The sequence below is a fragment of the Carassius auratus genome, chromosome 20 (assembly GCF_003368295.1).
Source record: "Carassius auratus strain Wakin chromosome 20, ASM336829v1, whole genome shotgun sequence".
NCBI classification, from domain to species: domain Eukaryota; kingdom Metazoa; phylum Chordata; class Actinopteri; order Cypriniformes; family Cyprinidae; genus Carassius; species Carassius auratus.
Window position 1 is genome coordinate 5109421 of NC_039262.1, and position 25174 is coordinate 5134594.

At 34.4% G+C, this 25174-nt stretch overlaps 2 protein-coding genes across 12 annotated transcripts; both read left to right on the plus strand.

Moving 5' to 3' along the window:
- The first annotated feature begins 4 nt into the window (after positions 1-4).
- LOC113120635 (adhesion G-protein coupled receptor G2) lies at positions 5-20961 on the plus strand. 10 transcript variants are annotated; one of them, XM_026290576.1, is made up of 21 exons: positions 5-80; positions 2456-2565; positions 8822-8966; positions 10670-10894; positions 11056-11112; positions 11257-11349; positions 11501-11626; positions 11817-11861; positions 12122-12190; positions 12329-12500; positions 12829-12988; positions 13133-13267; positions 13471-13578; positions 13675-13714; positions 14001-14101; positions 14301-14419; positions 15150-15415; positions 15568-15655; positions 18183-18478; positions 18896-19039; positions 20846-20961. In XM_026290576.1, exons 4-20 carry the CDS (start codon positions 10678-10680, stop codon positions 19030-19032), a joined length of 2229 nt encoding a protein of 742 aa, XP_026146361.1. In that variant the 5' UTR covers positions 5-80; positions 2456-2565; positions 8822-8966; positions 10670-10677; the 3' UTR covers positions 19033-19039; positions 20846-20961. The 10 variants fall into 10 exon arrangements, with proteins under 10 accessions (XP_026146361.1, XP_026146364.1, XP_026146365.1 ...); XM_026290579.1 differs by lacking the exon at positions 20846-20961 and having other exon boundaries at positions 11588-11626; positions 18896-19960; XM_026290580.1 differs by lacking the exon at positions 20846-20961 and having other exon boundaries at positions 10827-10894; positions 18896-19960.
- On the plus strand, positions 20858-25129 carry LOC113120639 (DNA repair protein RAD51 homolog A). 2 transcript variants are annotated; one of them, XM_026290592.1, is made up of 10 exons: positions 20858-20961; positions 21740-21834; positions 21915-22052; positions 22130-22247; positions 22333-22424; positions 23014-23108; positions 23191-23304; positions 23378-23507; positions 24464-24585; positions 24662-25129. In XM_026290592.1, exons 2-10 carry the CDS (start codon positions 21745-21747, stop codon positions 24783-24785), a joined length of 1023 nt encoding a protein of 340 aa, XP_026146377.1. In that variant the 5' UTR covers positions 20858-20961; positions 21740-21744; the 3' UTR covers positions 24786-25129. The 2 variants fall into 2 exon arrangements, with proteins under 2 accessions (XP_026146377.1, XP_026146378.1); XM_026290593.1 differs by lacking the exon at positions 20858-20961 and adding an exon at positions 21002-21058.
- The last annotated feature ends 45 nt before the right edge of the window (positions 25130-25174 follow it).

Below are 25174 nucleotides of genomic sequence, written 5' to 3' on the forward strand. Positions count from 1 at the left end.
CCCTGTCTTCACGTGATGTGGTAATTACTCGCGCGGGAGGCGGGAATCTGCGTGTTGTTGGTGCCCGAGGGATGGAAAAGGTCAGTTTAGGGTTTATGTGTTGAAACTATAAATCTTTCTGAGTACAAACGGTGTGTTTAAGCAGTTTTAATAGGTCCAGACTGTTAGTTAGTGGCTACGTTATTTAAAAGAAACCGTTTTAATGCAGCTTTGACGTTGGATTTGTTGAAAAACTTTGAAAAGTGCTTTAAACTGTTCCAAATTAGTGAAAAAAACGCTTCCGTTGACAGCCTTAATTAGCTAAAGTATGTAACGTTAACGTTATTTCTGACTTGACGTTTTCCAACAGGTTTGCGCGTTATTCGTTATTAGGCTATGCCGGGTGTTTACAACTAAGATTTTCGAAAGACTTGTATCTTTCAAATAATGTTAAGTCACTAACAGTTAACTTACATGATATGGATATTCTTGGAACTTAGAAAATGCAAGATGGCAGCCTTTAATTTGAGTACTTCTGGAAGCATTATAAACTATTCAGAAGTTAAATCTAATATTCATCTATGTATATTTGATACATTAGTCAACGTGAAGTGGATCAAAACCTTTCATCAAAGTTGTCCAAAAACCAAAATATTTTGATCCACTTCAAATGTTGACTATGGTGTGTGTGTGTGTGTGTGTGTGTATATATATATTATATACATATAGATAGAGAGAGAGCAAGAGAGATAGTTTTGTACAAGAAATTTATTCACCTTTTTCCCCCCAATTTTTTGTGCACTATTAAACACAGGGGTGAACATTGACATGTTTTTCTTTTTCCTTTGGTTAACATTTTTAAAGTTGATTGGACAGAGGGATATTTGTGGCTACTATGATCAATTTGTTCACATTTCCATTTTTCACATTTTTCTGCTTGCATATTTTGTGCTTGAGGCAGAATTCAAGTTCAAGTGTACAGTTCAAGTGCACTTGTTGTAACTGGGCAGTGAGTCACCTGAATGTCCTCCTGCTCTCACTCACTTGCGATGACATCATCCTTTCTGACAGTTGTTGGGCTCAGCATTCCTGCACACACGGTTGCTGCGCTGCTCAATCGCGTGGTTGCAATGGCCAATTTAAATGTGAAAAATTGTGCTAGTTAACTCTAAAACATAATGTGTTGACTGACATGAAGGAAGAATAGTTTTTGTTTTGTTATAGATTATTTCAAGCCTGTAAAACCTACTAGTCCGTACCTGCCAGCACGTTGCTGGCAGGGATTTCGGTTAGCTAAAATGTTGGGATGGTTTGAGATGAGGATGAGGCACAGACAAATCACTGACTAGAGGAAGAGGATTGAAATAGATTCAAAGTGACTCTGTTTCTACGGTAACTGTGGATGGGGAGGTACGAGAGACGAGAGCGAGGCAAAACAAGTGCTGGCGCTTCCTCCGTGGCAACAGCTACATCATTGGTTCTTGTTTCATAGTAAAGACCCATTAAAAAAATAATAAAATCACAAGAGGCCCAAGAGACGCCTCCCTCACAACGGCATGTTGCATCAGAAAGATCCTACAAGAGGGAGAGCAAAACACACACACACACACACATCACATGCTCTACTTCACTCTACAGCCCCCTCCTTCCTCCCCGCTCTCCCGCCAAAACATCTCAGCGAGTAAATCCTGCCTAGAAACCAAACAGCTGACTTTGGCCTTGTTGCAATTGGTGCAGCTCCCTAGCAACGGCATGTGTTTATTCAGCCAATAAGGTGCTGAGTTCACAGCACTTTCAGCCATTGGCAGGCGGCCCCAGCTTACCCAGGCAGTAACAGTGACTTGGTAACTGTCTGGCAGAACAGAAAGCAACTGTGATTGGTCAGATCAGTGCTGCGTCCTGATTGGCTGCTCATGACGATCTCCTAGTCATTCATATGTTTTTGCAGCTGCCCTGAAGGGATACACCCACAGCAGAAGGTCAACTTCTCTTCATCCTGATTGGCTGAGCAACAATGTGGACTCCTAGTAACAAACCACAAACTGCTAAAACAGGGTGTGGTTGGGCTTCTGTCAGTCATCCAAGTGCTAGCCAAACATGATGTTGTTGCTGCCGTTATGCTCTTAGTAAGAAGTATTCTATATGACAAGCAGGCATTCATTAACACACTTTTTGCACTGTTGCAATATCACAGCAGGCCTATGTGATATCTTAATGCTTGTTCACAAGTCTTTTTTCTATAACTGTGACAGCATTTGCTGAGATTCACTGCTAATATCTGTGCAGCTTGTGATCAGAGTCTTACAAAGTTACATTAGGCTTTTAGATGGGTTGTTGACATTTACAGGATACACCGTTAAAGTGAAAATATTACTTTTTTTCTAATTCTAGCATTTACAATGTCATATCTGAGGTCTAGCCAGTCCTTTTTATTCAAACAGTGTGTACTTTTCATTCTGTTGTGTTTAAACTCTAGATGCATGTTGAGCACTGCGTGATTCACCTAGCACGAAGAATGAGTCCCCAGACGAGCGACAGCAGCTCAATGAACACAACCAAAGATGAATCAGAAGTGACATCATGGCTGTAAGACTGCATGACATCATGCTTGAGGGAAGACAGATTAATATGTCAAAGCTGAAACTGAAGGAACTGGCAAAAAGAAAAGATCGGTCTCAGTGATCTAGATAAATATAATCAGTTTAACGAGTAAAGTAATTCTTTTCTTTTTTAAACATAATTATAAGCCACAATGTCAATAATATAAGGCTACAGATGTCTACAGATATTAAGCCAAATCTTTTATTTATATGGAAGCTACTGTAAAAAAAAAAAAAATCTGTCTTTTCTCTTAACCACAAGATTAATAAAGCTTTATTAGATGTGTAGGATGCCTGTAACATACATCCACCATACAGTACTTGAAGAAAATGTAAACTAAAAAAAAAGGTAATTAAAAAAAAAAGCTTATGTAAAATATGAACATTTTATGAAAAAATATTTTTTTTTTATTAAAAATAATTTTTGCAATTAATTACATTTAGTACTTAATAAATTTAAGTTGAAAAGTTAAAGTTATCAATAGAATATTACATTTATGTTATATAATCATATTCAGAAAAGGTTTTAGCTGACTGATTTTAAGCACTGTTTTAATGCTTTACTAGACTGGGAAATACATGTCACTCAATATGTAAAAATTTTTTGACATTACAGTAAGGTCTATTTTTACTTTAAATATACTTCATTGTTATAAGGTTTGAACTGTGAAAATGCTGTGGACCCATGCTCCACACCACTTTTACAATTGCAAAGTCAAAGATTTAAAATTTAATGTAAAATTTGAATCACCGGTACTTGCAAATGTATCATAAACAATAATATATTGACAATGTTTCGGTGAAAAATCAAATTTAGAATTTTTATAATTGTATTATTTGATACTTTGCAAGTATTTGTAATGTGTGGTATTTTCTTTTGTTTCTTAGGTGTTTTTTACTTTTTTTTCTATGCACCTATCTGTTACATGTAGGTGTGCGATGATCAATTGTTAATTGCTAAATTAGAAATAAAGTGCCTTGTAGGCAAATAGCTATGCAAAATCTGATCTGAGCCGTCAGACTGAAACCAGAAATGGGATTTGAATATCATTTCAAACCACATATGAATCTGGCTTGACTATTGACACATATTTGTAAAAACTGGATTTAATTTCTTTTTTCTTTTTTTTTTTCTTTTTTGCTGTTCAGTCTTGCTAAATATGATTGTATAACAATCGGATATGCACAACAATCAGATTTAGACTGACAATCTGAACAAAAATGGGAATGTTCAGAACATCAGAACACAAACAAGAATGCAATTATTAATGGAAACTTAACACTAGTTTTAAAATCATATATTTTTTAATGATGTTATTGTTGTTTGGTTTTTGAGCATCATATTTGATACACCATGATTTTATGGCTCATAATATAGTATAAAATAGGAGAATGTGGAGCTCAGTTTTATTATGACGCCTAAACTGAGCAAAAATAAATAAAAAAAAGCAATTTAGTGAAGATCCTGATATTTCTGTGGTTAAAAAATAAGATGAAATTCTTGTAGCTTATATCACCTGTAAATTTTATTTGTCAGTCTATATATTCCAATAATATCTCTATTTAAAATGACATTTAAATGCTTGGTTTTGTGATCAAACTGCTTTAGGTTCAAAACATAATGCAATGCAATTTAATGATGATTGAGAGATGAACAAATGACCCCTCCTCAAAAGCCTGAAAATCACATTTGATACTCACATTTGAACACAATTTTACAAAAAATCAGGTAAACTTACAATGCAGTGAAAAGGTTTTTTTCTGTGCAAATTTGCCATACTTAAAGCTGCAGTAGGTAACTTTTGTAAAAATATATTTTTTACATATTTGTTAAACCTGTCATTATGTCCTGACAGTAGAATATGAGACAGATAATCTGTGAAAAAATCAAGCTCCTCTGGCTCCTCCCAGTGGTCCTATTGCCATTTGCAGAAAGCCATCCGCTCCCGGTAAGAAAACAACCAATCAGAGCTCCGGTCCGTAACTTTGTTTGTGTTCAAAATGTAGAAAAATGTATATAATAAGCGAGTACACCATGAATCCATTTTCCAAACCGTGTTTTTGGCTTGTCCTGAATCACTAGGGTGCACCTATAATAAGTGTTTATATTCGGACTATTTTAGATTGCTTCGGGGGTACCGCGGCGGAGTAACCCAGTACCTTTGTGATTCTTCATAGACATAAACAGAGAGAAGTAGTTCCGGCTACGATGTTCTTCCGCAAGGCGCAAGCAGTTCTGTTTATTAACGGCTACAGCGTCAAAAGTTACCTACCGCAGCTTAAAAGATTCAGATCATCAAACAAATTTAAATATTGCAAAAAGATTACCTTACTGACCCTACCTGAAAAATGTATTGCCCCTTCTGTTAAATAATGAAAAAACTATGATTAACCACATTATTTTAGAAAGCTGAATTAAATTTCACTAGCGTCCCCCAGGCCTGATTACTGCCAGACCTGTTGAATAGTCTGACAATGTGAAGCATGCTTAAAGAGCAACACATCATACCGCAATCTAAAGAAATTCAAGAGCAAATGAGAAACAAAATAGTTGACATATCTGTCTGTAAAGGGTTATAAAGTAATTTCTGAGACTTTGGGACTCCAGCGAAACCATGGTCAGAGCCACTATCCACAAATTGAGAGAACTTGGAACATTAATGAACCTTCCCAGGAACAGTCGGCCTACCAAAATAACTCCAAGAGCGCAACGACAACTCATCTAGGAATCAATAAAAACCTAGAACAACTTCTGAAGGCACTAATATACTTCAAATGAAATCGAAGACAGAACTGATATAACGTAATCTCAAACAAATTAAAACAAATTGCATTTTCTGTTTGTTTTAGTATAGTTCAAAACAGCTGACCAAAGCTAACTTTCTGGGGTATCGTTTTGGTTTATAAACACCTTTGAGCTTCCATTGGTCCATGAAAGTTACACAATTGATGGAGGTACGAGCATAGAAGAACATCTCCTGAATACATGGTGTAGAATAGCTGAGCTGGCACAAATATATCTTCACCTGTATGATCGCTTGTGGAGAGACTTTAAACATTCAGTGAAAGCATTTAATTCCTACAAAGAATTTGCAACAAAGCTAGGTGTCAACGTAGAGAAACATCCGAAACAAGTTTTCCAAAGCCATGAAAGGAAAGAGTAAAGATTTAAGGTAGCAAGTACCGAATACATGTGTTTCAAATTAATGCTCAGCATCCCCAAGACTTTTGGGAAAATGTTCTGTGGACTGATGAGACAAAAGTTTAACTTTTTGGAAGGTGTCTGTCCCCTTACATCTGGCATAAAACCAACACAGCATTTTTCCAAAAATTGTCCTGGACCTGGATGACTTGCCATAATTGACAGAACCATGAATTCTGCACTCTATCAAAAAATCCTGAAGGATAATATCCGGCTGTAAGTTTGTGACCAACGAGTCAGTCTATTGTTCGTTATCTGGCTCGGCTTGGTGTTCATCACAGCAGTTCAGTCAATGTACTGTTTGAGTACATGAATTACTCCGGGATATTGGTTTGTTTGAACTCAGAGGGAGTGTCAGCCACATTAAAAAAGTTAACAGCTTAAGTCATTTGTGGATTAATGCGTATTAGAGATGCGAACCGTTTAAAATGATTCAGTTCGATTTGGTGAACTGAATGATTCGTTCGCGAACCGGAAATCCAGCTGCTTTGATTTGAACTCTCTCTCACACAGACACGGAAGAGAAGACAATGCTGAATAAAGTCGTCGTTTTTGCTATTTTTGGACCAAAATGTATTTTCGATGCTTCAAAAAATTCCAACGGACCCTCTGATGTCACATGAACTACTTTGATGATGCTTTTCTTACCTTTCTGGACATGGACAGTAGACCGTACACACAGCTTCAATGGAGGGACTGAGAGCTCTCGGACTAAATCTAAAATATCTTAAACTGTGTTCCGAAGATAAAAGGAGGCCTTACATGTTTGGAACAGCATAAGGGTGAGTTATTAATGACATAATTTTCGTTTTTGGGTGAACTAACCCTTTAACTAAACAGGAGCAAACTGGAACTAAATGGAAACCAACACCAGACAGAATCATTCAAGTGACAAATATGCAAAAAAAAAAACTGAAAGGGGACAAAACCTTTTTCACAACACTTTGTGTTGATGCTTCAGTACAATAAGTGTTTATCTTAAAATATTAATAAAAATATAAAACAATGTTATGTTTATAAAAAACATATCACAGAAAAAAAGACCCATAAGATCCATTACCTGAAAAAGTTTTTGAAATAAAATGAGATCAGCTGAACCTTCTCCAGCACTGATCCATTATGCCATTAAAAACACACAGGATGTGTTTTGAATCACTACAAAATTACTGACAATATGCAAACATAATTAAACAGAATTGCTTATATTTGCCCAAACATGATTAAACTGAAATCGCTCTGACTCATATGTTAAAGTAAAATATTTCTCTAAGAAAATATTTTAGCAAAAAGCTTCACCTAGTGCTCGCTCCAGTATAGTGTAAATGATTATAATTATCATCAATATTCCTAAATCATCTACATATGTACTATATGTGCACAAAGCCATTTGAAATGTGTCCATCCACATTACTGTAAACTCACAAGGTTTCATTTGTTTGGCTGACGTCCTCTGTGACACAACTCATTTGTCAAACAGATGAAATACTGATATGAATACAGGGCTTGTTTTTACTAATGTGTTGATGAGCAACAGATGCTTCTAAGGGATGTTTGTCTTCCTAAGGAGGAAATAACTGTTATTTGTGACAATCAGTTGTGCTGATCTTTGTAAAACTGGCAGCTATGGAAAAACATCAGTGACGTCATATGCTCTGCATTTTAACCCCAACATGAGAGAAAGTGCCTCTACTTTAATTCATTCATTTAAAGAGTTAAAAATGACTGTTTTTGTAACTGTAACTAACAGTCACGTTTCATGTCATGTTGGGTAAATTCGTTACAGTTACAAACTTAGTAGTTTGTAGTAGGACTGCACAATTAATCGAAATTAAATCGCAAAGGCAATACATCATGATTAGGCAGATGCTGTTATTGTCATGCGTATTTTTCAGTGAAGCACAGTTCTGTGATCAGCAGTAAATATCCTTCCAAAGGCCAGAGTGTGCTCTCGTGATGTAAATCCAAATGTGCCCCAAAGAAGAAATCCAGGAAATCGCTGCAGCTAAATAAACAGAAGATTTAACTGCTTTCATTTGATTCAACGTGACTAATAAACACATGACTATGGCAATATATGGTTTATCTGAGTTATTTTACTATAATTTTCATTAAAATAAAATATCTATAGTGAAATGCTAATCGACATAGCCTTTATCACTGCTTAGAATACAATGAAATATGAATTATTCTGTTAAAGAAACCACATTACTGAAATATGTTAATTAATGTGGTATTTTCATATGCTCTCAGATGGACCAGCATTTACTACACAGATCCGTAGTTCACTGAGAAGATACGCAAACAGCTGTCATTATGGCTAACAATTTCATCAATTTCATAATCCTACAATTATATAGTTTGCAAGTACGAACGCTTATCAGAGAACCACGGCTCTGTGTAGTAAATGCTGCTCCACCTGAAAGCAGATGATGGAGATTTACTACTAATCACAGAACTGAAAAATTACTGAAAAAATGTGCAGACAATCGCGATTAATCACATCAGATTAATCTTGTCATCCAGAGAGTTTGTATTTAAAATTTAAAAGTTCATTTTAAAACTAAGGAAAAACACATCAGTTCAGGTAACATGTTGACCCAGCAGCACAAGTAAAATGCAAACCTGCCAAAAGAATAACAGATTATTCAGATGTAAATTTTACACAAAATGCAAACTATAAAATGTATTACAAAGCACAAAACAATTCATGAAACTCCAGAAATATTAAATAACCAAGATTTCATTTTAATTAATCATTCATATAAGACATTGTGAACTTTATTTATATTTCACAGTATCATCTTGTTTGCTTCTTTATGCTGTTTTTCGATGCAAATGTCCATATAATGATGTGTCTTCTGACGCTGCTCAACATGTGTGTTGTTGTTTCGGTTGCATAAAAATATTATTCTGGGCAATTTTAAAAGATTAATCAGTAAAACTAAACTCTTTTGCTTACTGAGGTCACAGAATAATCATCTAACAGTAAAGAAAATGGCTGTTCAGAGGGACTGTGTTTCATCCAACTGTTTTCTTCCAGATTATTTGCATCCAGAAACATGATTAACAAAAAAAGAAAAACCACAGGGGGAGGGAGGAAATGCTACATGCAAAATTATGTACCATCTATATCTGAGGAAATGATGAGTTGAATGATTTGGAAAGACTCAACGACTCTTCACCAGGTAAGAATTTCTTTTCAGTACATTCCTACAAATAATTTTTTCATTTTGGGTTCCCCGAAGAACCTTTGAGTGAGCAGAATTCTTAAAATATATATATTTTTTAATGTGAAGAATATTTAGAAAATCTAAATGACCTTTTTCCACAAAGAAGCTTTTGTAAAGTGGAAAGGTCCAGTTACAGCTTCTTAATGGATGCATAGATGCTAATTATTTTGTATAAACTAAAATAACTGTCATTAAGTTAATGACTTGTACACTTTGGTTCTACTCTGGTTTAGTCTTGAGATTTTGGATTGTGGCACTGCTTTGATAAATTGTGTGCTTTTCCTCATTTTTTCAATCAGTTTTTATAACAATATCAGCTAAGAACTGTAAATGTAGGGGCGTAAATTTAATCTGACAGTTGGGGGGGCAATAAACATAACATTTCTCAAGAGCAATTTTGAAGGGGATACAAATAATCCAGCTAAATTTGTACTATGTAAGTAATGTAAGTAAATGTATACACCGAGGAAAGCAATACTACTTTGGCCGGGCCAAATTAGACAACGTCAAGCTGTTGTGGTCGAAGCCGTGACAGTGCTCAAGTCCGTTGTTGACATTACTATCCGTCACAATGTTTCCAAGTCCACAGTTTTCCCATGGAATTAAACCTCTTTTTCATTGTTGCCACAGGCTGTTTACAATATTTAGGTCAGCAGCACCAAAACATTTCACACTTCTCTTTGGACCAAAAAAATTAAATATACGTTCAATCAAAATTAAGAAATTGGTGGACATGTGGTTCATTTACAGTCTAAAAAGTAGTTGTTGGTTTTTGTTTCAGAAACTTATTTTGCGTCAGGGAAGATAAGCTATTTTCTGTGAATATGTGAGACATTAGCCACTATAGGTAAATAACTAGAATAATAACAAAGTGCCGTAAACACTTAAACTACTTGCACTGTAAATCAGTTATGACAATACAGTAAATTAATATGATAAGAAATACCAGTTTGCAATATAACAAACTGTTTTCTGACAAAATAACAGGAAACGAATGATACCTAAAGCCCTGTCTGATTTTGTCTTACCTGGGAAACACTTATGACTATGCCATAAACTATACATAAAAATTACCGGAAAACATGGTAATAATAATTTTTTAAAAGTGAATCCTTTTAGTATGGTGCCCGTAAGATGACTTGATTGGTTTACTTAGTTTTGTCGTGCCCATGACATAATAATTTGTGGGACATATTAACTCATGGGAACATGATATTATGTTGTGACCACGAGATCATTTTAATACATAAACAAACCTGCTTGATTATCAGAGATGGACTCATTAATATTTTCTTTTGAATTAAGACATTTTTAACTGAAGTTATTAAGAAAACATTATCCGACCAATCATCTTACAGGCACCATATTTTAGGGATTTTCCAAAATGTTATTGACAGTTGTTCTAATGTGTGACCCTGGACTATAAAAGCAGTCTTAAGTCACTGGTAGTATATTTTTAGCAATAGCCAAAAATACATTGTATGGGTCAAAATTATAGATATTTCTTTTATGCCAAAATCATTATGATCCTAATAAACCACACATCAATGGAAATCTTATTTATTCAGGTTTCAGATTATGTATAAATCTCAATTTCAAAAAATTGACTCTTAAGACTGGTTTTAAAATCAAAAAGTTTTTTTTCACATTTCTTCTAGCTCTTTAGATGTTATCAAGGAACCTGGAGAACCCATCAGGAATGAAGTGGAACATTTGTGGCCTCCTGCTCATTTTATCTGTCCCCTTCTGTATATCTGTAGGACCTTTTAAGTCCTGTACTAAAACTTACAACAACTTATGTCCTATTCCTGACAGAACTTCAGATAGAATTATGGATATGTTTATCCTGGGTAGAGATGGTTTCATGGGATACTTGAAAACAGGTGATTCAAATTAGACGTTCATGAAAGTGAATGAGAATTAAATGTATTTATTAAAAAACGAAATGCAAAATGCGAAAGTGTGTAAATGTTGTTATTGTGTAACATAAAAGTTGCTTTTTTGTGGCCACTTTGTTTATCATTTGTCTTTTAATTGGGTAAAGGCAATAATTTTGCAAGGAACATGTCCGGTATTCTGAGCTGTTCTAATGGATCTTCAGGTGAGGAGAGACAGAATGTAGCCCAAACAGCATATTAAATAGAGAACGTTTTACTTATGTCACGTGTATAAACATTCCTCGAAAAACAATTATAAAAAATATGTGCATATAAAAAATGTTAAACAACTTTTTTTGGTCTTTCAGTAAACACTACACAACAACTAGTCAACATGAAAGTTTTTTCATTTGAAGAAAATACAAACTGTACAATGAACACATCGCTAACAGAGAGCAAAGGTGGGTTTGAAAATATTTTGACTTTTTCTGGATGAACTGCTTAGTGCCACTATCAATAATGAAAATAAGTAGATTTTCTTTAGAAATAAATGTGTTTTGTTATTTATTTTAAGCCCAGGGTAACCTTGTTTTCTAAACTGTTGTTTTGCAGACTATGGAGTGATTTTGTCAAGAAATTTACCATACAAACTCAATATAAGCAGATTTGTTATACCCACATTTGTCTGCTTAATTGAAGGGAAATGCAAAAATGGCACTTGGACAGACTGGATTACAGGTGAATGAAAGATCTGTCATTTTGCTTTTATGCATTTGGTAGCCTGTGATTTTAGAAAAATATGACCGATAGGTTTCTTTAAAATGTCCAGTATCAATTTATTCTCTATATACTTGCTGTTTTACAAGAGTTCTGCATTTTGTAGATCAGATACATATTTAGGAAATTGTTTTTGTTCTCTTTATTAAAGACCTTAGGGGGACCAATGAAACCACTAAATATTTTAAAAAAGTTGGTAAGTATAATTCCAAAAATTACTTGAGTGATATAAGATACTGTTTTTTTACTGTAAGTGGGGTGGAGGGTAAACCAATCTGGTGTAACACAGTCACTGACAGATTTAACAGAAATATTAACCTTATCAAGTATTTTTATAGTATGCATATATATATATATATATATATATATATATATATATATATAATATTATGGCTGTATTATTTGCATATCTTGTAATATTGTTTTTTTTTTTTTGTTTTTTTTTGTGTATGTAAGCATGTAACATAACCTGCCTGAATCCCACAAAGACGTGTCAGAATGCAAAATATAATTCTAATTGTAGTGGTAAGAATGTGGTACAATGTACTTATTTTTTGCTTTATTCTCTTTCAGAACAGAATAAATGTATCATTATAAAACCCATTGAAACTTAATTATTCCATATTTACTTTTAATTTGTTTCATTTCTATGTTTTTACACAGCCATTAATGCAGGTGAAGAAAGTAAAATGAACAACATTGAGATCCAGGATGGAAAAGCAACTTGTTTTAAGTGTGGAAGTCCTTTTGAAGTGGTGAAAGAAGTCTCCTTACCCAAAGAAATGTCAAATAAATTTAATGCTAATAAAACAGAAACAGATGCTGGCACAGCTGCGTAAGTATTCTTTCAAACATGTGATTCAAGTCTACAAAGGCTTTTAGTGGTAATATTAGTTAATTAAAAACTTTCAACCCCTATTTAGGAAGTTTTCAAAATAACTTGAAAATGTATGAATCTATTTGATGAATACACAAGAGAAAATATTTTTATGGAGTTTAAAATCTGTATATTTTTATGCTGTAACAATTGAGATATAAATAAGGGAGATACCAGGGCTTGTCTCTTCTCACCCTATATGTCTTACCTGCAGTCCCAATGGCGGTAAATTGAACCATTTACTCAATCAGAGACGTTATCACAAATAATCTTGTATCTTGTTCAGTGAGGCCATGAAAAACCTCTCCAGCATTCTGTCTCTGATGGGGAATTTGACCGTTGCCTCTATATCCATGGGTAATGTAAAAGGGATTTTAAAGAAAATTCCAAGTGAGTCTGAAATCAAGATGTCCTACTTCATCTACTCTTCAGAAACTGACATCAAAGTAAGTGGACAGATGGCTTCAGACATACACACATTATTATTATTTTTTTTACTTTGCATGAAGGTGGTGATATTTAAAAGACAAAAATGTTTATCTTAAAACATGAAATGTACCCCCAACATTGAAATCTCCATATGTTTACAGGTCTTAGATGATTTGGATCAACTGAAAAATTATCCCAATGTTTTCAGTATTCCAGAGGAAGCCGCTAAGAAAGCACTCAACCAAAGCAGAGAAAAGGCTTTTATGAGTGTTTTCCGCTTTCCCAGCATGACAAAGGTATAAAGAAATATCAAATGGCATGTTTACAACATAAAGCAGTTTTTTTAAGTGATTTTTCAAATTAGATGTTGTAAAACATAACTGCATCAATAAAAAAATGTGACTTAAAATAATAATGAAGTAGGATGTTTTTTGTGATGTAAATTGCATCATGTTTCTGTACAGAAACCTAATCAAGCTTCTTTTATATTTATCTTAAGGATGCAGAGAACAGTCCAGTTTTGAATGATGAGGTTTATGCAATCGAAATGGGGGCACAAATTTCCAATCTGAGTGACAACATCAGCTTAACCTTTCCAAAAAATCAGGTATTCAAATGTGAAAAAAGGGGGAAAAGTATTTCTAGTAGTCTTAATGCATCTGAAACTTATTTAGTAAAATTCTGAATTATTTCTCTGCACCAGGCGATTGGAACTCCTGTTTGTAAATCATGGGATGGAAACGGTCTGTGATGCTCTTATGTTTATTTTTATTTTTTTTAATTTGTCCAATTAGATTTTTTTTGTTCACGTCTCTTACAGCACAGACATTTAAATATTCTATATTTTAAAAAATGTCAATTTAAAATAATGCATGTTCAGTTTCTGTATCACAGAGCGCTCAATTTCAGTGTTGTATTTGTACTTGAGCTTGAATCTTTCGGCACATGATGCTGACCGAAGCATAATGTCAGTTTCATTCATTCGCTCTAAATCTACTCAAAACTAATCAATTACTTCTTTTTTTTTAGGGAGTAGACCAAACTGGACAACTGAAGGATGTACTACTCTCACAGAAGGAGAACATATAACATGTAAATGTGAACACTTGACTTTCTTCGCTGTGCTCATGGTAGGTTCTCCGTTTCCTTCTGGAATTTGTGAAATTGAGTTGGAATGAGAATAGAAATTGTGTATTTTGAAATACCTTCAGATTTATGTTCATTAATTTGTGGTCGATAAAATCATATAAAATCACAATAGACTTTATGTGGTTACTGAATCTTTAAGTTTGCCATTGTCCTGTGTAACTAAACATGGTTTTAATACAGATCCCTCCAGAACCCATTTCCCAAAATGACCTCAACGCTCTCACCTACATCACCTACATCGGCTGTGGCCTCTCATTGTTTTTCCTGTCCATTGGGCTTTTTATGCATTTCCTCATGAGGTAAGAATTTATTTGATTAATATATTTATTAATATTTATTTGATTAATATATATAATCCAGGCCCAGGAATGTGATTTCTACTGAGGGTGGCTCGAGTCAACTAGCTGGAGCTTTGTGTTGTTGAAACTGTTGCAGCACCCCTGATAATAAGAAATGTTTCTTGGCCTCAAGTCAGCATATTATATCAAAATATTAAAAGCATATGAGACCAGAGTAATGATGCTGAAATTCAGCTCTGATCAAAGGAATAAATTATATTTAAAAAAATATTCAAATATAAAACCGTTATATTAAATTAAAATAATATTTCACAATACTACTGGGGTTTGATAAATGCAGCCTTGGTGGGCATAAGAGACATTTAGAATTACTTTTTTTTCATACAATAAAATAATGTGGAAAAATCTAAAACACACAACACAATCTTACACACTGATGAGATAAATTCAAAAAAATTCTACAAAAACCAGTAAAAAAAAAAAAAAAAAACTTTTCACATGATGAACACAACAACAGGCATATCAAATGTATGCATTTTCATGTTTTATCCCTTAATTTACTGTATTGTACTGTACTCTATGTGTCAAAGCAAGGGTAATGGTGTTTATAGTTTACGGAAATGGTTGTGCTTTTTAAAAAATGGCGTTATGGTTTTGAAATTGTAGTTCAAAAGCCTGGTTATAGTGTTTTAGCTATCGAGAAAAACTGTTATTGTAATATACATTCTAGGAAAGTGAAGGCCACTGATTCAATGCACGTGCTGATTAATCTCTTCGTGGCGCTGTTCCTGCTCAATGTGGCCTTCCTGTCGAATGAGTACGTAGCACGTGCAGGGGACATCACTGCCTGCAAGGTCATGGCTGGATTCATGCACTACTGCTTGCTATCCAGTTTCACCTGGTTTGCAGCGGAGGCTTTTCACCTTTGCCTGCAGATGGCCAAACACTCAGTCACCATCAAACATTACATCATCAAGATCTCTGTGGTTGGCTGGGGTGAGTTCACTATCTTAAATATGCATTCTGAAGAACTTTACTAAGTCCTCCGACAATCAAAGAATCAAGTGGGCAAAATCCCAAGAACTTTGAAGGCTCTTTCTTGCTTACTAATATTATAATTGCATTGCATTGTCAACAATTTGTTTCAGCTCCTCCTGCTCTTGTTGTCAGTATCATTTACATCTTGGGCAAATATGGTGAGCAGACCATAAAAACGGACACAAGCAATGTAACTATGTAAGTGGACCCTAAAATATGATGAAATAGACTTCCTAAATTATGATGGCAGCCATATAATGTTATGCATGAAAACCTACACTTAACCATTTTATCAGAGGTGGACAAAGTACACAATTCCATTGCTTGAGTGAAAGTACAGATACCGCTGGTCAAATATTTCTCCATTACAAATGAAAGTTGTAAAGACAGACTTTTGCTCAAGTAAAATAAAGAAGTACGTACATTTAAAAGTATTTTAATTTTGTTAGTTTTATTATTGTTGTAATACTTAAAGTACCTTCTAAAGCAACTTACAATAGATTATGCCTTAATTTTTTGAATACAGTGATTAGCTTGTAGTATCTTTGGAATAAAGAGCTTTTGATATGTTAAACTATAGAAATAAAACAAGTGAGTAAAAAAAAAAAAAGTATATATATATATATATATATATATATATATATATATATATATACATATATATAACACCCTTACCCATCCTCGAAAAAAGCAGGGTTTTCTCACACAGCTCTGGCTGTGTGTTCACTGTGTGTAGCCATTCAACCACAGTTGAACTGAGTTGACAGTGGAATTGCTGTAAATACAGACTGATACCAAAAAAGTGTACTTCATCACTGTCCACCTCTGCATTTTATGAATTGAAAACAATTTTATGAAAAACATCCATGGAAACTTTTTAATGTACAAAAGGTTCTTTATAATGGAAAAAGTTTGTTAATATAAAATATTCTTCACACTAAAAAAACTATTCACTGAAAGTTTTTTTTGGAGAATCAGAAATGGTTCTTCTGTGGCATCACTGTGATCCCCTTTGGATCCTTTGTTCTTTATTTAGGATTTTAAAATGTTTTTTAAAATTAAATAATTGCATTTTATATTTTATATTTACTTAAGCCAAAATTATTGAAATATTGTCGGGAAAATACTTAATATTACCTATTAAAATGTATGTTTTTCTACTCATTATTAAAGAAGTATTAGATGAGTAAACTTTGAAAATAAACAACAGATTTGTTAAGAATTTGTTTTGTTTTTTACTGCATAAAATATTAAATAAAATAAATAGACTGCTGGAAATGTACTCACCCTCCGGCTTTCCAGGATGTAGAAGCATTTGTTTGTTCATCTGAACAGATTTGGAGAAATGTAGTATTACTTCACTTGCTCACCAATGGATTCTCTGCAGTGGAAGGGTGCTGTCAGACTGAGAGTCCAAACAACTGATAAAAACATCACAACAATCCACCACACTCCAGTCCATCTATTAACACTGTTTGAAAGCGTAAAGTTGTATGTTTGAAAGAAACAAATCCATCATTAAAGGGGTGGTTGATTCGATTTCACTTTTACAAAAAGAAATGCTAATGCAAATAGAGATATCTTGGAATATCTCAGAGACTCTTAAAAACATGGCAGTTTAATGCCTACAAAAATGGTTCGTAGGGACTACAACAAGCAACTTCCTGGGTTTGTGATGTCACAAAACCTGATAAACCCCACCCACAGGAACATGCAACAAAAGAGACGGGGCCATGTTGAGCTGCTATAGAGAAAAGGAAAAGTTGTTGCCATGCCGTCAATACTAAGGGATCACGAATATATATTCATATGTAAAAAATATATTCATAAATGAATCGCGAATCTGTCTTCTAACGATTCTAATCGTTTCACAAGTTTCAAATTAAATGTTCTAAAGCAGCGGTTCTTAATACTGTTCCTCGCATTACTCTGCTCTGCATCTCTCTCTAAGAGCTGTGCTTGCACAGGTTCTACCCAATCATCTTCACTAATATCCTCTGCATTTCATTTGGGCTCAAATTGATAAGCAATATTGATGATGCCATTATGTTTAGATTCACACTAGAGGCAGTTTAGCCAATCACAACACACTGGATTAGCTAGCTAAACTGAGCCCATTGCGTATTTCCGAGTGACAGGCTACATAAAAACAGGAACTCATCAGAGCGTTTATCAGAGAAAGGACAGAGCGGTGTAAAATAAAGGTAAATTATGTGAAAAAACAAAACACATTTTAGGGGCCATTCACATAACGTGTCTTTTGCGCACTCACGCAAGTGCCCAAAGGCTTTAGAAAGAAGGCGGTGTGCCTAGCGTTTTCCACACGTTTTTAGGCACGATATGTGAACGGCTCCTTAGACTGCACCCCATAAACACAATCAAGCCTAGAAAAAACAGTCAACAACCCCTTTAAGGTGATTTAAATTTAAACCAGCACTTCTGGCCAAAATATGAGTCCTCTATTTATAATATTAACATGTTAATTGATGGATTGGAGTGGTGTGAATTATTGTGATGTATTTATTTATCAGCTATTTGGACTCTCATTCTGACGGCACCCAATCACTGCAGATGATCCATCAGTGAGCAAGTAATGTAATGCTACATTTCTTCAAATCTGTTCCTACAAAGAAACAATTACTAAATGGGTGCTAGGGTGAATATACATTTTCTATATATGTCATTTTGTTCATTTTAATCATCTGTACTTTTTTCCCCCCTGCAGGTGCTGGATTTTGGACTCCGATATCCACTACTATGTGAACATCAGTTATTACTGCTTCATCTTCGTCTTCACTTTTACCACCTTCATTGTTGTGCTGCGATGGCTCTCCTTGCTGAAGCTGAACCGGTTGAACAAGGTTGAAAAGGTGCAGCGCTCAAGTACCACCACTTTGGACATCACCACCATCCTGGGCCTCTGCTGTATGCTGGGACTCACCTGGAGTTTTGCCTTTTTCGGCTACGGAGCTCTGCGTCTGCCCTCGTACTACATATTCACCATCCTGAACTCCTTCCAAGGTGAGAGCACTTCTGCAGCTGATTTTAAATGCACATATTTATCATTTGTTCAGCTTTTAGGGAAGTACTAGCATATCGACTGAATATATTTTAAAATGTAGTTCATGTTCAACATTGATAATAATTAGAAATGTTTCTTGAGCGTTAAATCAGCATATTATAATGATTTCCGAAGGATCATGTGATACTAAATACTTGTGTAGTGATGCTGAACATACATTCATTTAAACATTAAATTAAAAAACAATTCTTTATTAAAATAGTAAAGAGTTATTTTAAGAGTTACTTACAGTAAATTTTTACTATATTTTTTAATCAAATAAATGCATCCTCTGTAAGCACAAAAGGCTTTAATAAACATTCAAACATCACAGTTATAATATAAAACATGCATAATATCACATCCATTTTTTCTAGGATTCTTTTTGTTCATATATTACTTGAAAGCAAGCCGCCACTTTGGAGACTCAGAAGAGAGCAAAAGGACTGAAGACACCAATACAGAAAATCCATATGAAGACCTGTCCACAGAAGACACCCGAAAAGCCATCTGACCTCTACGTCTGTGGATTTGAAATGTCTTATCTGTCTATTGATATTTTATATTCATTTGTATTATAATGCAATCCACTGCAAATTCTGTAACGTAACGCTTTCTGAAATTTCGGAATTTTAGAATTCGGGCTCTTTCAGTTCATGAGTTTGAACTGTATTGAATTTCATTTTAAAGAAATTCAAAGCAGAAGAATTGGATTAGTCCTATTTTGAGACAGAATAAATATATTGATGTATAATTAATAATAATGTATAATATTATATAATATAATCTGCTGTATATTTAGCTTTAATTACAAATTTGTTTTTGGAAAGACTTCTACAAATGTAACTGAATTTCATGATACGATTCTATTGATGTATTTGTCTTAACACTGTATAATTTTATGCATATATACATAATGCATAAATAAATACTGATTACTATGGTATATTCTATCATGATAGAAAAGTTGCTAAAAGTTAATAGATATAATTTGATTTATATACTTTTTAGTCAGTTCATTTATCTAGATAGTAGGTGTATTTTCTATCTTAAATTGAAATCAGTAGTTTCTGAGCAGCTCATCAAGTTTAACTTGTCTTGTGCTTCCATTAGCTGTGTGTGTTTACTGATGACCAGTCACATAAACTCAGAAATAATATATTGCTATGAACATTGAAGTTTTTATTACACCTACACAGACGTTTCGAACTATGTAATGCACAATTGTCCTTAAAAGATTGTGTATTAAAACCTTAGCTTAGTATGGTGTTATGCAAAAGATTAAAACTTTTTGAATAGGGAGGACTATAAGGACTATTTTAAATGTCCTCACAAAGTGGCTTTCAAACATATTTTTAAAAGTAAAGTCCAAAGATAAAACAAATATACATTATGATTTCTTGTTTATTATTAAACTTCAGTAAACACAATCAAAGTACAGTTAAGGACTACAATAATACACATTAAAACAAAACTTAAAATATAAAATACTAAATATTTATACAAAATACACATACAGCCAGGGGTGTGCTAAACATTATGTAAATATGTAATATGATTCACAAATGGAGACAGTCATACTTGGTTTATGTAAATACATTGTTTTTAACATAAATTTGAATTTATTTTTCAATGACCTAAAATAAAGGCTTTTTGTTTACTGTACTTACACTTATGAATATGAAAATAAAACATGTTCTAAGCTCAAAGAAAAAGTAGGTTGATGCTACTCCTAGAAATCTAGTCTTTCCAAAAAAAATTAACATGAAAGCAATGGCAAAATAAACGAAATAAAGTTTCATAATCGTATTACATAACTATTCAAAGCAACAACTCAGATTAAGTGAGTAACATGCCTTCTTGATTTAATAATTGACTAACTCGTATTATGCCAACTGAAATAAAATGTTCAAAAAAGCTTTAGAGAAGAAATCTCCAAACCCAAATCATTTTGATGACTTGATGAAAAAAGGCATGCTCCACTTTGTCTAAGGCTTTACAAAAATCTAAGAAAATAATAAATCCATCATCAGTACACAAATGACAGTAATCCAATAAGTATAAAATTAGTTTTATGTTATTTGAAATATGCCTTTTCTTTAAGAAACCAGATAGGGCCTCATCTATAAGGGGGTCCATAAGTGATTTTAATCTGATTGCAAAAACCAGGGCAAAAATCTTTGAATCATGGTTTAATAGTGAAATAGGTCTCCAATTGTCTAAAAGCAATGGATATTTTCTTGGTTTTGGAATCAATGTTATCAATCCTTGGGTCAATGTAGGTGGAAGAACTTGATTATGAATACAGATTTTATTTTTTTACACAGATTGTGAGGTTATGAAAGCGCGATGACCTGATGTCGTCATGACGTCGATGACGTGGCCTGAGTGACGGCGGCACGCGGGAAAGTTCAGACTGAGGAGCTGCAGCTGAGTTTAGCGGGTGAGTGACAAAACAATAATCACGATTTTAAAGATTCAATCAACGTTTTAATTACACTTCTACATAATTATTTTCACAAATTCATATGACTTTTGATGTGAGAACATGTTTGAGGACTTTACATTGTGTGTGTTTGTGACTATTAGAGATCGTTAGCATGTTTGTGTGTTCTGCGGGTTTTGTAACACATCAGACTCATTAATAATATAGCATCCAACATTATTAGCAGTTTACTCGTTAATGATTGTTGTTTTGGTTTAGTTTATTTGCTGGTAGTCATTTTGATTCTTAAAAAACACTGTGTCCGATTGTAAAACCATGGTATTTTTAATAGTAGCAAGATTTCTTAGTAAACTCTGCTAACGTTATATATCAAAATACTGTGGTATTATTACTGTGGTATCTTATACCGTCAACGTAATGGTTGTTAATCTATTAATATACCTTGGTGTTTCAAATTATACCTTTCTAACTTACATGTCCAGACATGAATAATGTCGTGTTTTGTTCAGCTAACGTTATTTTAATTTATTGTAAATAATAATCTAATGATCTCTGGAAATGTCATTTAAAACAATAATGGTCAATCTGAGGTGTGTGAATCACTGAACTATATTTATATAACTATTTACAGTGTTGTGAATCCTGATTTTGGGTTTTCACTAAATGCATTCGTTTAGACTTAACTTGTACGTAAAGTGTTTGGTTTAGATGCCACCCAAATGTTTCCACCAACTGAAATTGTTAAGCTGACAGTGTTTCATGTGTTATGAAACAGTAAATATGGCTATGAGGAATGCATCCCGGGTGGAGGTGGAGGCAGAAGTTGAAGAGGAAGAACATTTTGGGCCACAACCGGTTTCACGTCTGGAGGTACGACTGCGCTGCAGATAGAAACACAAACACTCTTTCAATGTCTTTTCATGGTGCTAATGTTGTAAACCTGTCTGCAGCAATGTGGCATCAGCAGCAGCGACATTAAGAAGCTGGAAGAAGGTGGTTTTCACACTGTGGAGGCCGTAGCGTACGCGCCCAAGAAAGAGCTGCTGAACATCAAAGGAATCAGCGAAGCCAAAGCTGACAAGATCCTGGTGAGACCTTGGTCACCATTGCTATCACTGATTCTGTGTTGGTGATGTGAGCAAACTTTGAATTCTTTTAATAACAGACGGAGGCGGCGAAGATGGTTCCCATGGGCTTCACCACAGCGACTGAGTTCCACCAGCGCAGAGCTGAGATCATCCAGATCTCCACGGGATCCAAAGAGCTTGATAAACTCCTGCAGGGTGCGACACTGAACTGTCTGTTAGATAATAATGTGCTTTATGCTATAATCACCTGACTGAATCTTTGGCTGTCTGTGTTGTGCAGGAGGAATCGAGACGGGATCCATTACAGAGATGTTCGGCGAGTTTCGCACAGGAAAGACGCAGCTGTGTCACACACTGGCCGTTACCTGCCAGGTAAAATATAAATATTTTTTTTAATCAGCACATTAAATTGATCCAAAGATGATTATAATGCTGCCGAAGATTTCTTTTTCAATAAATTGCTATTTTGAATGTTCTATTCATAAAATTATTTGAGATATATTTAGTTTCTATAGATATATGAAGCTGCACAACTGCTTCAACACTGATAATAATCAGAAATGTTTCTTATGCAGCATATTATAATGATTTCTGAAGGATCATTTGAGATTTAAGACTGGACTAATGATACTGAAAAGTCAGCATTGCAACACAAGGATGAAATTCTTTCTTAAAATGTATTCAAATAGAAAATAGTTATTTTAAATGTTACTAATTTCGCAATATTACTGATTTTACTGTGTTGGTAGAATAAATGCAGCCTTGGTGAACATAAGATACTTTAAACACACTGTTAAAATGCTTGTGAAATGCACAGATTTTTATAAAATATACAAAATAAAATCTTTTATATTGTTAGTTATATTTCAATATGACTATTTACTAGACTGAAGCAGCCCTAAATTAATTTGATTATCCATAAATCATATTACAGTGTTAAAATATAAACTTTGCATTTTAGCTGCCCATAGATCAGGGCGGTGGAGAAGGAAAAGCCATGTACATCGACACCGAAGGAACCTTCCGTCCAGAGAGATTGCTGGCTGTAGCTGAGAGGTCCGAGTCGCTGTAGAAACATATGGTTTTTTATCTGTTGGGTGCTCAACACCAGAAATGATCTGTGTGTTTTCTGTGTCAGGTACGGGCTGGTGGGCAGTGATGTGCTGGATAACGTGGCGTATGCCAGAGCCTTCAACACGGACCATCAAACACAGCTGCTGTATCAGGCCTCCGCTATGATGACTGAGTCCAGGTAACACACACATCCAGCCAGAAACTGACTCCATTAGCTCCATGTGTTAAAAATATCCCCCATCTCTGTCCAGATACGCTCTGCTGATAGTAGACAGCGCTACTGCACTGTACAGGACAGATTACTCCGGCCGGGGAGAGCTGTCCGCCCGTCAGGGCCATCTGGGGCGGTTTCTACGCATGCTGCTCCGTCTCGCTGACGAGGTAAAGATGAGAGATCACACATGCTGTTTTATGATCAGAGCCGTTCAGAAGTTTACAAACTCCTTGCAGAATCTAGAGGATTGTTGTTAAAAACTTATTCAATGTGAAATATTATTAAATATATGAATAAAAATAATATTCTGAAGCTGCACGACATTTACATATAGTCCCCACAAAACAAAACAAACGCAACTGAATTTTCTAAAACGTAAGAAAAGCTGACATTCATGTTGTGTTTTTTAGGCAGCATTGGTTTCTCCCATTTGCAATCCATTAAATGTAGTCCATGTATATAGCATTTACATTTTAATGTTTAATAAATTAAAAGATTTTCACACATGCTGTACTACTCTCTGGTCAATATTTAAGGTAAACTAAAAATAAATTTGCTTTAGCAACCAGCTCTTGCTGATTAAAATAAAAATGCTTTTATTTGTGAATAACAAAGGTGGGATTGTTTTATGGTTTATGAAAATATAACCCTGTATGTTTTGTGAATCTTAATTGAGTTGAATGATGACACGGTTGTCATTGTAGAGCTGCTTTACAGTAGAATTGAATTTTCAAAATATTTGCATGTTTGGAACATTACTGTTATTTTCCCGTTTATTACTGTAAAGCTTTTGGATATTTTTTTTTTTGTAACTTCAAAAAGTATAACTTTCATATATTCTAGATTCAATACATGTAAAGTACAACACAATACATGTAAAAAAAAAAAAAAAAATTCTGATGATTAGAACTCACAGCTTAAGAAAGTAAAAATCCAGTACCTCAAAATATTAGAATATTTACATTTGTGTTTTATTAAATGACCATCCCTACATACTTACATCCCTACATACTTTTTGAAATATATATTTTTTTAAAGAAAAATTTGACGGTATTCATTTATTTGAGATGCACCTGTATAAGATGTGAGCTCATGGAAATATATTTTTTTAATCTGGTTTTAGTTTGGTGTGGCCGTTGTCATCACTAACCAGGTGGTGGCACAGGTGGATGGAGCGGCCATGTTTTCAGCAGATCCCAAGAAGCCGATTGGAGGAAATATTCTAGCACACGCCTCGACTACTCGGTAAAACTTGATGATCATGGTTGCTGACTGAAATGCTACAGATGAATATCACCTCAATTCTTCCTGTCTCTTGTAGATTATACCTGCGAAAGGGTCGAGGAGAGACGCGGATATGTAAGATCTATGACTCTCCATGTTTGCCCGAGGCGGAGGCAATGTTTGCCATTAATGCTGATGGAGTGGGTGACGCTAAAGACTGAAATGATACCAAACAGACCACCTGAGTATGTGATCTGAGACCATCTGCCAGAGAAAAGACTCCTGTGAAATGACTGAAATGTGGACGCGTAATGTCTCGAATTAATCGAAAAGACTTTGGAAAGCGAGTGAATCCTTCAGAGTGAAATTCATGGTTTATTTACATGTATGAAGCTTGATGGATCTGAATGATCCGAGCTGGTGTAATTATTTGCTCTTTACTGTAATGTCAGCCTCCTCTATACTATATATTTATCTTTTGAAACATCTGTCTGTTTTGTTTGGACTGAACCTTTTTCTTGTACAGAAACTAGTCAGAATTAAAGTGTTTTATCTGTTAAACTAATTAAAGTGCATTGTTTTTATGATGCCATCAGTTAAAACCATTGAA

Coding starts and splice junctions, on each gene's coding strand:
- LOC113120639 (XM_026290592.1), top strand. CDS start 21,745: ATGGCTATGAGGAATGCATCCCGGGTGGAGGTGGAGGCAGAAGTTGAA. Junction 22,248..22,332: donor GCTTGATAAACTCCTGCAGG/GTGCGACACTGA, acceptor TGTGTTGTGCAG/GAGGAATCGAGACGGGATCC. Junction 24,586..24,661: donor GCACACGCCTCGACTACTCG/GTAAAACTTGAT, acceptor TGTCTCTTGTAG/ATTATACCTGCGAAAGGGTC.
- LOC113120635 (XM_026290576.1), top strand. CDS start 10,678: ATGTTATCAAGGAACCTGGAGAACCCATCAGGAATGAAGTGGAACATT. Junction 13,579..13,674: donor TAACCTTTCCAAAAAATCAG/GTATTCAAATGT, acceptor TCTCTGCACCAG/GCGATTGGAACTCCTGTTTG. Junction 14,102..14,300: donor CTTTCTTCGCTGTGCTCATG/GTAGGTTCTCCG, acceptor GTTTTAATACAG/ATCCCTCCAGAACCCATTTC.